This window comes from Mesitornis unicolor, unplaced genomic scaffold (genome assembly GCF_000695765.1).
Source record: "Mesitornis unicolor isolate BGI_N332 unplaced genomic scaffold, ASM69576v1 scaffold20984, whole genome shotgun sequence".
Taxonomy (NCBI): Eukaryota; Metazoa; Chordata; class Aves; order Mesitornithiformes; family Mesitornithidae; genus Mesitornis; species Mesitornis unicolor.
The window spans coordinates 2,770-17,441 of NW_010182293.1; the positions used below are offsets into that span (position 1 = coordinate 2,770).

Consider the following 14,672-nt stretch of genomic DNA (forward strand, 5'->3'; position numbering starts at 1 on the left):
TGAGGGAGCGTTTGGGAGCCTGGAGGAAGGTGAATTGTGCTTGGGAGCCCCAGCATGGAGAGGAGATTGGGGACATGGCATGGGACAGAGCAAAGCACTGCCCAGTGCTTTTTCCTACCTCATAACCTGCCAACACTGCAGCATCTGAGAAGTTTAAAGCTGAATTAGCTGACATTTTTCTACTCTCCCAGGAATTCATGAATCTTTGAAGAGCAGCCCATCTATGTGGGCTGAAGGTAGTGAGCTTGAGGGCTCCTTTATTCTGTCTGGAAACCTCTGTGCTGATCCCTAAAACCAGAAGGGAAGGTTTGATGTTGCTTACAGTCAACTGGGACTTTTATTTTCCATATCTGTTTGTTTTTTTACTGAATACTTTCAGCTCAGAGTAACTGCAGATGGATTGAATCACAGAATCCCAGACCGTTAGGGATTGGAAGGGACCTCCAAAGCTCATCCAGTCCAATCCCCCTGCCGGAGCAGGAACACCCAGATGAGGTTGCACAGGAAGGCGTCCAGGCGGGGTTTGAATGTCTGCAGAGAAGGAGACTCCACAACCTCTCTGGGCAGCCTGGGCCAGTGCTCTGTCACCTTCACTGAGAAGAAGTTTCTTCTCCAATTGAAGTGGAACCTCCTGTGTTCCAGTTTGTGTCCGTTACCCCTTGTCCTATCATTGTTTGTCACCGAGAAGAGCCTGGCTCCATCCTCGTGACACTCACCCTTTAAATATTTATAAACATGAATGAGGTCTCCCCTCAGTCTCCTCTTCTGCAAACTAAAGAGACCCAGCTCCCTCAGCCGCTCCTCATAAGGGAGATGCTCCACTGAAGTGCAGTACCTAATCAGGAAGATGTGAAATGATGTATTTTTTCTTTACTTTACAGAAAAGGCCACAGATGGCTCACTGCAGAGCGAGGACTGGACACTGAACATGGAGATCTGTGACATTATCAACGAGACAGAAGAAGGGTATGTGCTATTTCAGCAAACTTTGTTCTTCAACACAACCTTCACTGAGCCATACTCAGCCTGTGAGGAGGTGCAGAGAGTCTGAGGACAGATACTCCTCGTTTGAATGCAGTTTCCATATGAGCTGCCTAATTTTCCTGCTCCTTAGCCATTTCAGAAAACTGCTGTGTGACACAGCTCTTTCTGTGGTCAATCTCTGCTTGGGGAGGGCTGGCATGAAAAGGGGGTTGTTGGAGAGGGTGCTGAGGTTGGACTTGTGGGGTTCTTGTTTTCAGCAGGTGGATCTCTTCTCAGTGCTGCAGCACCATTAATTATAGCCATTTTTATAGAGAGCTGCTCTGATACATCTTCAGCATCAGAAAAACTGTGCTGCTCCACTGTATGCAGGAGAACTGATTGCTCGTCGTATGCCCTGGGCCTTTTTCTGAGAGGCTGTCATTCCTTCCTGCTCGATCACCATCCTGCCTTTTTGGAGCCCTCGGGCATTGCTCTGGCCTCGACTTCTACGATATCTTGTCTTCTCACATAATTCTACATGACCCTAGTTTGGTTGTAGTCAGGTTATCTGAAGTTAAGACACATGCTTATGTCCAGCTGGAAATGGTAAAGGATTCCTTGTCCCGCAGTGTATGGCATGTGAAAAGTGTCTGAGCTGTCTTTTAACGCCGCTGTGTTTCTCCTGCAGTCCAAAGGATGCCATTCGTGCACTGAAGAAGCGGCTGAATGGAAACAAGAACTACCGAGAGGTCATGCTGGCGCTGACGGTGAGTGGGGGCAGACTGGGATAGCCCAAAAGGGCAGAACTGTTTTCTTTTGTCATTTTCCATTTCCTGGCACTCTCTTGGATGTACACACGATTTGCTTTAACAGCCACTGCTCTGCCCTTTTCTTCTCTCCAACTGTCTCCGCACTTCCTTGGGAAGAGCTACTGGAAGCTTTGCATAGCGTTTTTCTCACTCCATTGATTTCTGCTTTTTTTTCTGGGCTCTTGTTAATCCCAAATTACAGTAGCCCAGAAGGGTCTGTGCACCCTCTGGGGCTTTCCCTTCTACTCCCATCTCCCTGTGTCCTCCTCTTTCTCCACTCCAACACAACAACTGTGTGCGTATCTGCAAGTGAGGATGATGAACTTGCCATATTTTCAGCTTCCTAAGTAGCTGATGCACTGTTTCCCTTGTGAATGAATCTCTGTAGGAGGCTGGAATTAATTTATGCTGATCTAATTTCACTCAGTAAAGTGTAAATTATATTCTGTGCATTTAGGCAGCGCTGCTAAGGTGTGAGATGATTTGCCAGTGACCTTTCCTGCTGCTGACTTTAGCTGGGGGTTTCCTGGGTAATGCAGCGCTCCTGAACGCGCTGGGCAGGCTCTGTGCTGGAGAAGTCTGAGGAATGAGCAGTGGTAACTGGATCGAGTTATGCTGCTGTGGGTAGGTGATGCCTTCACAGAGCTCTGGTTGCATCTCCCTGCCGAAGCGTGCCTGTACTTTCTGTCTTCTTGCCATCTCCTATCCCGGATTGTCATTTTGACAGATTACCAAAGACCAGACCATGAGATTATCCACTGTGCAGGAAAGAGTGAGATTCATCAGGAATGAGTTGGTGTCCTCAGCTGATGAAAGCAGCCGAAGCAGGAGAGTAATTACAGACTCCTCAGATGTGGAGTCGCAGTGGTTATTAGGCATGGCTGTAAGGAGATGTGACGCGTTGGATTTATCTCCATGCTAATCATGTTCTTCAGAGAAAAATCAACAGCTGTTCCTCCATGGCAGTTGAATGGCAAGTGGAAGGTGCCTCTAGCTAGGTTGCAGGGGGAAAATGTGTCAAAGTATAACCTGTCAGAGCGTTCACAAGGGAGTGTTTTGAGTGAGTGAAGATCATTCACCTGAATTCCCAGCTCTAAAACATGGCTTGTAGCTGAGAGCAATGGGGTCCAGCTGTGTTCCAGGTACATAGGAGGTGGTGGATTGCCACAGCACGCTAATATCTCACTGTGACAGGATGTCCTCTGTCTTACCTGCTCTTGATGGGATGCTGTGTACGTAGCTCTTCAGCTGTGCAGGCTGGAAAGTTCTGCTTTGAAGAGAAAGAAACTTTATATTTCTTTACCTTGAAAACAGGCAAAGGTAGGTCACAAAAGTGCCCAATACGGTAATTGTGGGTGAGGTACATCTAAATGTGTGTGTAGAAAAGGAAGCTTTTCAGTAAAACTGAGGAAGAAAAGAAGAATTAAGGGTAAAAGTGTAATTTTTCCTCTGTCTTCTCTCCCTCCCATCAGAAGTTTTAAAATAAAAAAAAAACCAAAGCAAAATCAGAAACCAACCACATCGGTGCTGTGTGTGCGATGACGCTTTGCTCCAAAAATGAATGTTTTTTTGTGTGTGTGTAGGTGTTGGAGACCTGTGTGAAGAACTGTGGCCATCGCTTTCATGTCTTAGTGGCAAACCGTGACTTCATAGATGGTGTCCTGGTGAAAATCATCTCGCCCAAGAATAATCCCCCCACTATTGTACAGGATAAAGTCCTAGCGCTGATTCAGGTACACAGCTTGTCTCTGCTTCCATATGTTGCTGCCTGAAATAAGGACTGTCTGCTTCAGTGCTACGCATCGCTAAACACGCTGTCATCATTAAAAATGTGGCAAGTTTTTTCCATGTAAAAACAAACAGTATATCCAGGTTGGCAGGGAAGAGCAGACGCGCGCAAGCACAGACATTTTATCCAGGGATTCTAGGTGAGGAGGTACCACTCTGCTCTAAAACAAGAGGACTTAATAAAAGGTAAATGGATGGCTTTGCAGTTTAGCAGTCACATCTAGAAGCTGGAGAACTGTTTCTGTGATGGGTCTGTCATCTGAGGCCAGGAAATTTTAGAAGATCACGCTTTTGCTGTCAGTTGCAGAACGCTTACCTCTCTGCGCCTGTTTCCCTGAGCGTAAAATGGAGCTGTTTCCCTCCATTAGAAAGCGTTCTGAATTCCTTTTGAAGATGGTTACAGAAAAGTAAATGACCATATAGGAGTTAAAATGGGTTTTTTGGTGTCTTTTCTCCGGTTATTGTGCAGTAAAAGTGCGCTGGCGGATCCTTGCCTGCAGTGGGGAGGTTCAGACGTAGGGCCTGTCTGCCGCTTCTCCTTCTGTGCAGCAGAACAATAACCAGCCATGTTAATTCCACAAACCATTAGCAACACATGAGGGGACACTGGTGCCTGCCTGGAGGAAATCTGACAATTATAGGAAGCTTTATCACTAGGCTCCTACAGGCTATTGCGTACACCAGAGACTGAAAGACACTGCGTATTTAAAGTGATATAAACCTGCTGCAGTGTTGTTTTTGGGGAAGGTATTTACAAATGCACGGCATAATTTTCCAGATGTGCTTCTGATTTTGGTGGCAAAGCCTGCAGTTGAATTTCTGCTGGTTTATTTGTTATTTGGATACGCAGATAGGACATCGTCAGAGCGTGGCAATGTAAATTAGTGATTTCCAAACAGGAAATAGGCTGGGTGGGGGGATTAGGTGGGCATCGCACTGGGGTCTGTGGGGTCCCTTTATTTTTGGTCTCTGATTTCAAGTCTTTTTAATAAAACAGCACAAAATTATTGAAAGTAATTCCTGTGCATCTGACTGAGCCCTTGGGTGTCTGCCTGCTTTGGTGGGAGCACTGATGCATGCAGTGACCAGGAGATGAGGTTAAATACCTCCCATAAAGAGAAACTGTGCAGGTTTCTGTACTGTTTGCTCTGCTGCAGTGTTTTAGAGGATGTCGATTATGCTGGGTCTTGGATTTAAGTGGATTGCCAGTCATCAATGCAACTAAGATGGAAGTGTTTGTAACATAGCCAAAAATTATTGGTCACTGCCTGAGTGTATTGAACTTTACCTGAGTAGACTTAGTGCAGTATTGCTAAAAGCCTCACCCTGGGTACTAAATGCTTTTTGGTATAAAAAGCCTGAGAATTAGGAGAGTTGCCTGTGGGTGGGTTCTGTTCGCGTCTCTGTAGCTGGAGGTGGTGGGGACTTTGTTTTCCAGATTGCCTGACAGGTTTGCGAAAGCGATTGCAGTCACTCATCTGCGCTGCCCTGTGGACACACACCCAAAATATCCCGTACGTCATTCACGGCCACTTCTCTTGGCTTGGACTTTGCTCTTCAGAGCTCTCTGCAGGTGGAGTTAACTCCGTGCCAGGGGGCTGATCTCTCCTCAGCTCTGCTCCACTACCATTGCATTTATCCCCTTCTGTAGGCTTTTTACAATTCGATATCGGGGAATTAATAAGAACAGAAATGAAAGGATTAATAGCACAGACTTGGAAGCATGGAAAAAAGCTGTGCAAACAGCATATGTCTGCAGCCATGCAGCTCTTGTACTCCTGGGCAGATAAAGCTGCCATCCAATTTCTTATCTGGAGACTTGACTGTTTTGAGATATTGGGCATCTTGTGTCTCACTTTCTCAACCTATTTCCCAGTACATGAATTAGCATGTATTACATTTTGCTTATCCTTCTTCCTTCACCTTGCTGAAACGCCTTGGAAATGTTCCTTATTGCTGTGTCTCTGCTAAGAGCTTGCGTATCACCTCAGAGTTCACACCGCCCTGCTGCCCCGTACTCTGGGCACTGTCAGCAAAGATGAATCGTGTAGTGGCACGGCAACTTTGACGGTACAGGTGTTAAAAAGTGTCTGACACTGGGAAAAATTTGTCTTGTGATGGTGACTGATTTAGGGGCCAGATTTGTGGTGGTATTTAATTAATCTGTTTGGGCACACTGAGGTCCCCAGTGGGATTTGTACAGCAGCATCCTTAAGTGTCTGGACCAACCTTTGATGGTCCAGCCCAAAGTCTTAGAAGATGTGAATTCAGTCTCACCGGTCATTCATGTTTGGACAACGAACAAGTCTCCTAAGCTCTGTGTGTAGCTCCTTATCCCCAAAGTAGAGCTAATATTACTTTTACCTAATTGAATTGTAAGCTGTCTAGGACAGGGATTGTCTTACAAAGTGTGTAGACAGCACTTAGGACATAGTGCCCGGTCCTGCTCGTGACCTCTGAGAGACACACACCGATGTAGATACTGCACCCAGCTCAGGAGAAGCAGAATACAAATGAAAGTGTCTCCTTTCTGCAGGGTTGCAGAAGACAGAATATATTAAAACGGTAGAGTGCAAATGAAGTGAGTCCACCACAATAAAACCTGCAGGAAGCCAGTGACGAAGAGCATGCATTGGTACATCTTCCTGGGCAAACATACCCCGTAAGAATTTGAGGGCAGCAACGCAGCACACTTTTGCCTCCAAGTTTCTTTTGAGTGACTATTCACTAGAGCATCCCTTGCCTGACACTTTTCACTCTTACTTGCAAATAGAGTTGAAGTGGGGAGCACCGTTACGCAGCAGCATCATTCAGATGACTTCTTGAGGAAATTGAAAATGCAGAGGAAGCGCAGGGTTGGGTTACTTGTACAGTCAATACCTCGGTCAGGATTGGGGATGGTTTGGAAGGTCAGTCCCAAGGAAACAGCATAGCTTTTTGCAGTCGGAGCTGTTTTCTCTGGCTCACATAGGGCTGTTTGGACTTGCACCGCACCAGAACAGTTGATGCAGTTAATTTACTCTTAACAAAGCTGAGAGACAAACCCAGAATTGTTATCTTGCAACTGATAATGGATTGTCTCCTGGGCACGTCGGGTAGAAAATGCTCTTAGAATTGAACAGAACAGGGATGTGAGTTAAGTATTGTTTCTTATCGTGCTTTGCTGTCTTGGATTTCTCTCTTCTCAAATGTAAAAAGTGGTTAAAAACAGCTTTTAAATTAAAAATAGTCAAAGAACTGGTGTAAAAGCGGTGACTAAATGAATTCAGTTCAGAGCCCACACACACGTCTCGCAGTAGCTCTGGATCCAGCACGCCGATACTCCACCTCACATACGCGGGGGTTTGTGGAATGCTTCCTTTTTAATTGACTAATGATAGTTCAATTTTCCCTTCCCCTAAATTATTAATACTTGGCTAATTTCCAGCAAAACTGAAAAGGGGGTAGAGGCTCTCAAGATATTCTGCTCCTAGCAGCTTCGTGAGTCCAGGCTGGCTAGAGAAGGGAGACACTCAGTACTCCCACTGCAGGAAAAGCTCAAATGTGAATTGAAGCCTTTTTAGACGCAAGAGAATTCATGCGGGAGAGATGAGTGTTTAGGCTGTGGGAAATTCTCCCTTTAAACTTGTCCTTCCTGACACACCAGGGTGTCTGAGTGTTGGAAATGCTCTGTAAGAACCCAGGCTTCCTTAGTTCTGCTGCTCGTGGGACTGCGTGTTTCACAATATAAAAACCTCCAAAACCACCTTTTTTATTTAAATTCAGTCCTGATAAAATACCAAAGAGAATGTGACAGCTGTGGGGGCTTTTTTGGCAACAAATGAGGATGTTTCACAACGTAAACTGAGATTACCTAAGATTATTGTATGACTTCTGCTGAGATCAATTTAATCTTTCCCGCAGATGTTTTCTGGTGGGTCGTTGGCCATAGAATATGCAAGAAAAGATGAGCCTGCAATCGCTGTTAAGCAAAGGAGACTGGAAGAGGCTTTCATTTGCCTTTACAGATTTTGATGATATTGGGCTAGACTTAACTACCGTGTGTTGGATCCCTTTCTATTTTATATTTGAATTAAATGTGTATGTGACTGTCTTAATAATATTTACAGGATTTTTTCGACCAGATCTAATGATTACAGCTTCTCTTTGAAGCTGAAATACAGGAAAGCTTTCGTAGTCGGTATCTGAGGTCTGGGACTTCATTTGGAAGGTTTATGGATAATCCCTCATGTTTTCCAGGCTTGGGCCGATGCCTTTCGAAGTAGCCCTGATTTAACTGGAGTAGTGCACATTTATGAAGAACTCAAGAGGAAAGGCATAGAGTTTCCCATGGCAGATCTCGACGCTCTGTCTCCGATACACACACCGCAGAGGGTAAGCTGCAGCATTGCAATTCCAAGACGTTTTGGGATGCGTTGGATAATTGTCTTGTGTACGAAGTGTACAGGCCAGACAAGTGCGGTGAATTTGTTCAGAGAGAGTCCAGCAGGATATATAATTGAGATTTACTTCTTTTGCTTAAATGATGGATGTTTTGGTTGGTGATGACCCTGAAGCGAGGCCTGCCTGTCTTTTAACGGTGCTCAGAGCCTGAATCTCTGCCTGATCCCATGGTAACAGGAGGTCTTTGCACTTCTGACAAGTTTAGTCTGGAAAGTTGACAGAACTGCTGCTAGGAAGTAACTTAATGATCACAGGTGTTCTGATTATTCCCTCTGAAAACTGAACTTAATGAGTCTTTGAAGTGGTAAATGCAAGTGATCAAGGACGGAAAGATTACAATTCTTGTGTCAAGATTAATTAAACTCAGTATTTATGTAGCGCATCATTTTTGTAAGCCTGCAATTTAATTCCTAGTTTGAAATAATTTATAATTATTTGTCTTTGGCTCTTGTTTTCATTTTGCTTCTCGCTTTTCTTGTAAAGGTAAATTGACTTAAATGCGTGTGGGTTGGGTCTGAAGGTACGAGCACGCGTTTTTGTTGCAGCTGTCTGTTTACGGACTGTCCTGCCAGTCTGTCCTCGTAACTACACTGACCTTTTCCACAAGGTGCAGTTTTGTTCTATATTTGAGTGTATTTGGCCTGAGGTTGCTGACAAAGCAAGTGCTGTCCCAGTTCAGCTTCTGAACTCCTGTCTTTCTGATGTGGCAGAGTGTTCCTGAAGTTGATCCTGCAGCAAATATGCACAATTCCCAGTCTCAGCAGAGGATGAGCACCAGCTCTTACTCTTCGTCTTCTCCGACGGCGTATTCTGCTCCTCAGGCCCCAGCTCTGAATGTGACTGGTCCCATCACTGCTAATTCCGAACAGGTATTGGGATGATGATTCTTTTCACCCTTTCAGCAGATCCAATTAGAAACCAATTTGCAGAGGAACTTTCATTTGAGCTCTTTTTGACTTCAGTTGCCTCCGAGGTCTGCTTCTGCTTTGTAATCTTTCCTCCTATTATCCTGTAAAGTCTAGGCTTTCAGTTTGTGTGCGTGGCCTCCTAATGGCAGCGGTTAGGAAACCTCGCAGTCTGCTGTTCCAGTCCACGTGGTGGTCGTGCAGTCCATTAGCAGTTATTCACATTAACCCCCTCCTTTAAAGGCACAGAATGTCTTGCAGATGCAGGAAATCTATCAGGGAGTTAAATCTGCATCCGTAGGACCCTTGCAAATGCCCTAATGTGAGATCTTCTTTTCTCTCTGCAATAATAGTAACTTCAGAGCCAAAGATCCCACTCAAAGTGTGTACACCTTTCCCCACGCGTGAGCGAGGCACGCAAGGTGCGCTGCAACCGAGGTCTGGTTTTAGCTGCTGTTTTCAGTTGCTTCCCTTCCATACAGACACAGCACATCTGCGTTTGTGATGATAGTGAGTGGTTCTGCAAAGTTTGTTTCTCTCTCTGTTACTTTTCTAAAATTCTCTCCTTTTGATCTTTACTGTTTTTTTTTCCCCTGCTAGAATGTCTGGAGCCTCAGATACCAAGTCAGAAAGAACCAGAGGTCTTATAGAATCAGTTCTTGAAAATGATCTGCTTAACCCAGAAGATTACATGGTATTTGCTGTCTTTTTTACCCCAATTTAGATTGCCCGGCTGCGCAGTGAACTGGATATTGTCCGTGGGAATACAAAAGTGATGTCTGAAATGCTGACAGAAATGGTACCTGGACAAGAGGATTCCTCAGACCTTGAGTTGCTCCAGGTAACCATTTCCTAGCAAATACGATTCTGATTCCTTCTGTGCTTGAGTTTCTCTGGGGTTGGTTTTTGTTGTGGTTCACTTCACTGCCTTGGTTTGCTTGTTTTACAAAACTAATGTGGGCTGCGCTTGACCCCGCTTGGTCTCATCACTTGATGTTCTCCGTTTGTTAGAGCTTCCACTGACAAGGATTTTCTGACTTCCCTTGCAGCTTGTTCCAGTGCTTTCTCCTCTGTGTAGCACAAATTTTTCCCAATGTTGAATATAAGGTTTTCTTTACCACAAAACAGCTTAGAATTGCCGTAGGCCCTGAGCATTTCTGCTTCCTTTACATTCCCCATCATCACTCATGCAGTGTTAAAACATTCCTGGTCACTGTGCAGGTAAAATTACTCCATATTACTAAATATACAAAAATATTGCCAAGGGTCTGTGGATTCTCTGCCTCTTGAAATCTTATCTATGAACTAACTGTCTTTCCAGAAGATGTGCTGCAGCTTCTCCTGAAGGTAGTGGCTTAAAGCAGGTGCTCAGGTGAAGTCTGGTGCTGTGCAGAGGGTTAGACTGGGCAATCAGAAGGGGTTTCTGTGCTGGAAAGTCTTGATCCAGTGCAGCATTTATTCTCTCTAAAGGAAAAATGGTGTAAGTTGAGCTCATGTCTCAGGCTTCAGATGTGTTTCCCTAGGCCAGTGGTAGCAGGGTGGGCCTTTGACTGAGGGAACTAATACAGTACCACATGCAACATGGTTGAGAAATCCTGTGATCAAATATTCCAGCTGCTGCTCTTAACATGGTATTTGCCTTGCCATAGTTTCAGAAATAGGCTCCTGTTTTGGTCCTGCAGCAGGGAGGATGGGCTCCCACAGCAGTGCATTGGAGGAAGGCAGGGAGTTGCACTCTGCGATACATCAGAGTTTGAAATCCATCCAAAAACTGGTCTCTCCCATGCAGTGGTATTGTGTACTTGTCTCAGAGCCATCGTGGCAGCTGATGAGAGGCTTTGCAATAAAGAGCCTTTCAGTTACTGCCCGTTTGGGTCGGACTGCTCAAAACAAAAGAAGCTTCCAGGAAACCACAACAGGCCAAAACAGCACAGAGCAGTTTGAGTACGTTCAGAAACCACCATGAACATCTTGACAGCGTAACCTCACAGGATAGCTTTAAGGTGAAAGAACTCGATCATAAAACGGAGTGACAGCAACGATTCTTTATTCTACTGGTTCCCTCCTTTGACTGGTGTATCCAAAATCTGAATCACTGAGCTGGGGAGAGCCCAGTTTTGATCACAAAGACTGGTTGGTCTTCTGAAAGCTGCGAGCCGGGTGCTGCACGCGAGGACTCCTTGCTTGGAGGTTTATATAGCCCTCCTCCTTAAATAATTCCTGACATTTTCTCCAACAATCAAATGTAAACAGCTTGCTAGAGAGCCAGCTCTGAGCAGAATAGATAGGTACTGTCAGCCCTCTCGGAAAGGCGGCAAACAAACCTCTGAAATGTCACAATCTGCTTCTAAAGTGATGGGATCAAAACTGACATTGGAGAACACATTCCTCAAGCTGTTAAGGCAGCTGGATTGCACTAGGTGAAATTTATCCAGAGCTTAGGATGTCAGACCAAGCAAGGAAAACAAACACATTTTTGCTTTCATCCCGAAGGTTGTGTACCAACAAGTCAGCCTTGTTTAGTGCTGAATTTCTGCTGTGAAGTGGAGCTGGGGGGGGGTAGAAGATGACAGAGGGACATGCTTTAGTTGAAATGTCAGTGCTTATTGAAGTAAAACCGTGGGCCTAAGCAGTGGCGCCGTGCCATATGTCACGTTTCTTCTTGTAGTTCCTCCTCAACGTACGGGCTTTGACCTTTGCTCTTCAGCCCTTTCAGGAGTAAAGAATTCTGCTAAGTGATTGGTGATGGAAGAGATGTCCTGAAAGCATGAGAACAGGTTTAGGCAAACTCAAACCTAGATTTCTTGGCATGAGAGACTTCGAAAATAAATGCCCTTACTCTACATTCTTTTAACATTTTCTTCTGAAACTCCCCACTGCCTTTTTGCAGTCTCTTGTCTGTGGGCTTGTTCAGTCGAAGGGAACGTTTCTGTATATAGCTCAGTACTGAAGTGTGGCTGTGGAGTGCTCATCTTTTCATGCTCCTGCTTCTTGTTTTGCGCTCACACTCCTGTTCGCAGTAGTTGGTAAGTTCTGTGTCCCCAGCCCTTCTCTTCCTGCTGTGTAGCACACACTTAGCCACTTGTGGTAGCCACGATGAACTCTCTTACCCCCTTGTTCTACCACATGCATCTTTTAGTTTTTAAGGATGATATCGCCAAAAACAGCAGATTGAATTTTCCTTGAAAGCTCTCTTCTGGAAAGCTGTTGTAGTAACGAGTTTTATTCTTAAAACAGATCACTAAAATACAGATATTTATTTTCTGAAGTGCTCCGAGTTAAAGAAGAATCAGGATGTTGAATTGTAAATAGGCTCTCAAGGTTTTATGCCATCGTCTCTTGAAGGGCGTGTTTGATTAGATGTGCTTTTGGGTGACATTTAATCATGCAAAGATAGACTTGTCTTAGTGTTTCTCAGCTGGGGGATATGTTTGGCTGTGAACAGAGCTCGACTAAATCTACTTATTGCTAGCTGCTTATCAGAATGTGTGTGCTCAATGCGTTCCTCCCAGGAGCTGAACCGAACCTGTAGAGCGATGCAGCAGAGAATTGTGGAGCTTATCTCACGAGTGTCCAACGAAGAAGTCACAGAGGAGCTGCTGCATGTGAACGATGACTTAAACAACGTCTTCCTCAGATACGAAAGGTGGGGCACCTTTTCCATCACTGATTTACATTCGCTGCGGGTTTTCACTTAAGGGTAAAATAGGTGTTGACAAGAGTTGGCCATCCAACCCAATGGTCCAACATAACAACGTGCAGAGAACCAAAGGTTATAAAGCATTTACAAAGTCTTTTTATGGTAACATTCCTGGTTTTGTACTGTGATCTCTTTATTTAGGTTATTTTTGGGCCTGGCCATTGAGTCTGTGTGGGTCCCATCCGTAAAATGCAAGACAACCTTGTACAAAACTCTGCGCTAGCAGAGCCTTGAGCCTGCGAGTCCCTGTTGTGCGGTGCTGTGCAGATGCAGGGACTTGGGGGCCAAAAATAGCACAGCCACAGTCGCTTGGGCTCTGCACAAATGCTTGTGCTGCTTCCTGGCTTCGGGAGGCTCCCGTGAGCTCTCGCTGCCTTCTGGGCTTTCCAGTTCCAGTGCTGGTGCAAGCAGAGCTGTCTGAGGTGGGCGTGACCTTCATGTGTGTAAGGGGTTTGTTTTTAAATACAAACACTGCAAATCTTGGAAAAAAACCCAACCCTGTCTTGCGCAGAGCGGAGGATTTGAAGAGCTATGGGAATCATCCCCAGGGGCGGGACGAGGGCCATAGGACTTTGGACATGGCAGACAAAGGCGCTGTCAGCCACATCTGCTGCAGGAGGGGACACGTGATACAGCAGTCTTGGGAAAGTTTAATCTTCCCCTTAATGACAGGCCTGGGGAGCGAGGCACTAAAGAGTACCCTTTGTTCCTTGCTCTTAGCGCACGGCTTTGTTTCTCGAGCCTTTAAAAATAAATTAGCCTCGAGATCTGTGAATCTGTGCTGTCACGGCAAAGGCTGGAGAGAAGACTCGGCGGCCTCGATTTTTGGCTTTGATTTAGTCGTTCAGAGGAGATTGGGGCAAACTTTGAAACAAATGCTGGCTTTTTATGTGAAACGGTCTGTGTTTCATGCACGAGCATGATTCTCCAAATGGCAGAGCATAACTGTCACTAAGGCTTAGTGTGGTCACCCTTAATAGTTTCTCTGTTTTCCTCCATCTGCGACTTTGCTGGCTGGGGCTAATGTATTCGTAGTCATTATACGCTGAAAGGTGAGCTGAGTGATGTTAGCAGGCTGTTTGGGGTAGAATAGCTGCATTTTCTGAGCGTTTCAATCAATCCCAGTTCCTCCTCTGCTATTCCAATAGCTCCACATTCATCACGCTGATTTCTCGTATGGGCACCGAGCTCCATCAGTGACTCAGGCGGGAGCTCTGCCCTTTGCTGTGAGGATTTGGATGCAAATAAACGTGGGGTTCATAAGCCTTTTGAGTGAGAAATATGAGGTGGGAGGTGTCGTAGGTTTCCAGCAAAGGGAGCTGGATTTCCAGTAATAGTAGACACCCACAGTTTCCTAAAATTGAAAATTGGGCCTGAATTTGTTTTTGATGCCTTTTAAGTCTGCATTTTCCTCTGTTAATTTAAGAAAACATTTCAGTTTGCTTGAGATTCCCTGTTGCATTTTGTCAGTCTGTGAGGAAACCCACAGGATTATATGAGTATTATTGGGGGTTTTTTTTGCTGAAAAGAGAGGTTACATTGAAACTACTTTTAAATGAGGAAACAAATCTAACCTCAGAGAAATCACCATGCTTTTTCTGGTAGGGAAGGAGATGGCTCTGACCTCAGACAGGCCTTGGGAATAGGCAGTTCCATCTGATTTCTGAGTTCATGAAAGCTGGGGTTAGATTTGCAGCTCCAAATACACAGCTGGTTGGGGAAGGAGTAGAGAAGACACCAGATCTTGACTACGTGCTCTTCTTCCCCTCCGAATTATGAGGTTTTTTTTCCGACATCATTACTTCTCACTCTTGGAAAGTACCAACCCATTTGAACATGGGCTCTGACCGTCTTTGAGCTGACCCAGAATGTTTTAAGAAGTGAATCTGCTGAGCGTTGTTTCTCTTGGGTAGGGCCGTGCTAGCGTGCGTATGGCCTCTAATTTACATCTATTGCAGCAAGAGGGAGCTGTTAAGTGGGAGGAAGATTTGCTGCGGTGCCCTGTTTTTTTTAGCTGGGAGCATCAATCTTGCTGCAGTTCCTCCTGCCCCTTGGCTACCAGAA

The 14,672-nt window shown here is 45.2% G+C and overlaps 1 protein-coding gene across 2 annotated transcripts in view; it reads left to right on the plus strand.

The window, feature by feature from the left end:
- The first annotated feature begins 886 nt into the window (after positions 1–886).
- TOM1L2 (target of myb1-like 2 (chicken)) overlaps positions 887–14,672 on the plus strand; it is a 31,104-nt gene continuing 17,318 nt past the window's right edge. Inside the window, exons 1-7 of one of the 2 annotated variants that reach the window (XM_010183730.1) lie at positions 887–966; positions 1,652–1,730; positions 3,356–3,505; positions 7,800–7,934; positions 8,714–8,872; positions 9,633–9,749; positions 12,421–12,554. In XM_010183730.1, coding sequence (XP_010182032.1) covers positions 929–966; positions 1,652–1,730; positions 3,356–3,505; positions 7,800–7,934; positions 8,714–8,872; positions 9,633–9,749; positions 12,421–12,554 — 812 coding nt within the window. In that variant the 5' untranslated portion in view covers positions 887–928. The remainder of the gene's footprint in view (positions 967–1,651; positions 1,731–3,355; positions 3,506–7,799; positions 7,935–8,713; positions 8,873–9,632; positions 9,750–12,420; positions 12,555–14,672) is intronic. The other variant, XM_010183731.1, reaches the window with a different exon arrangement.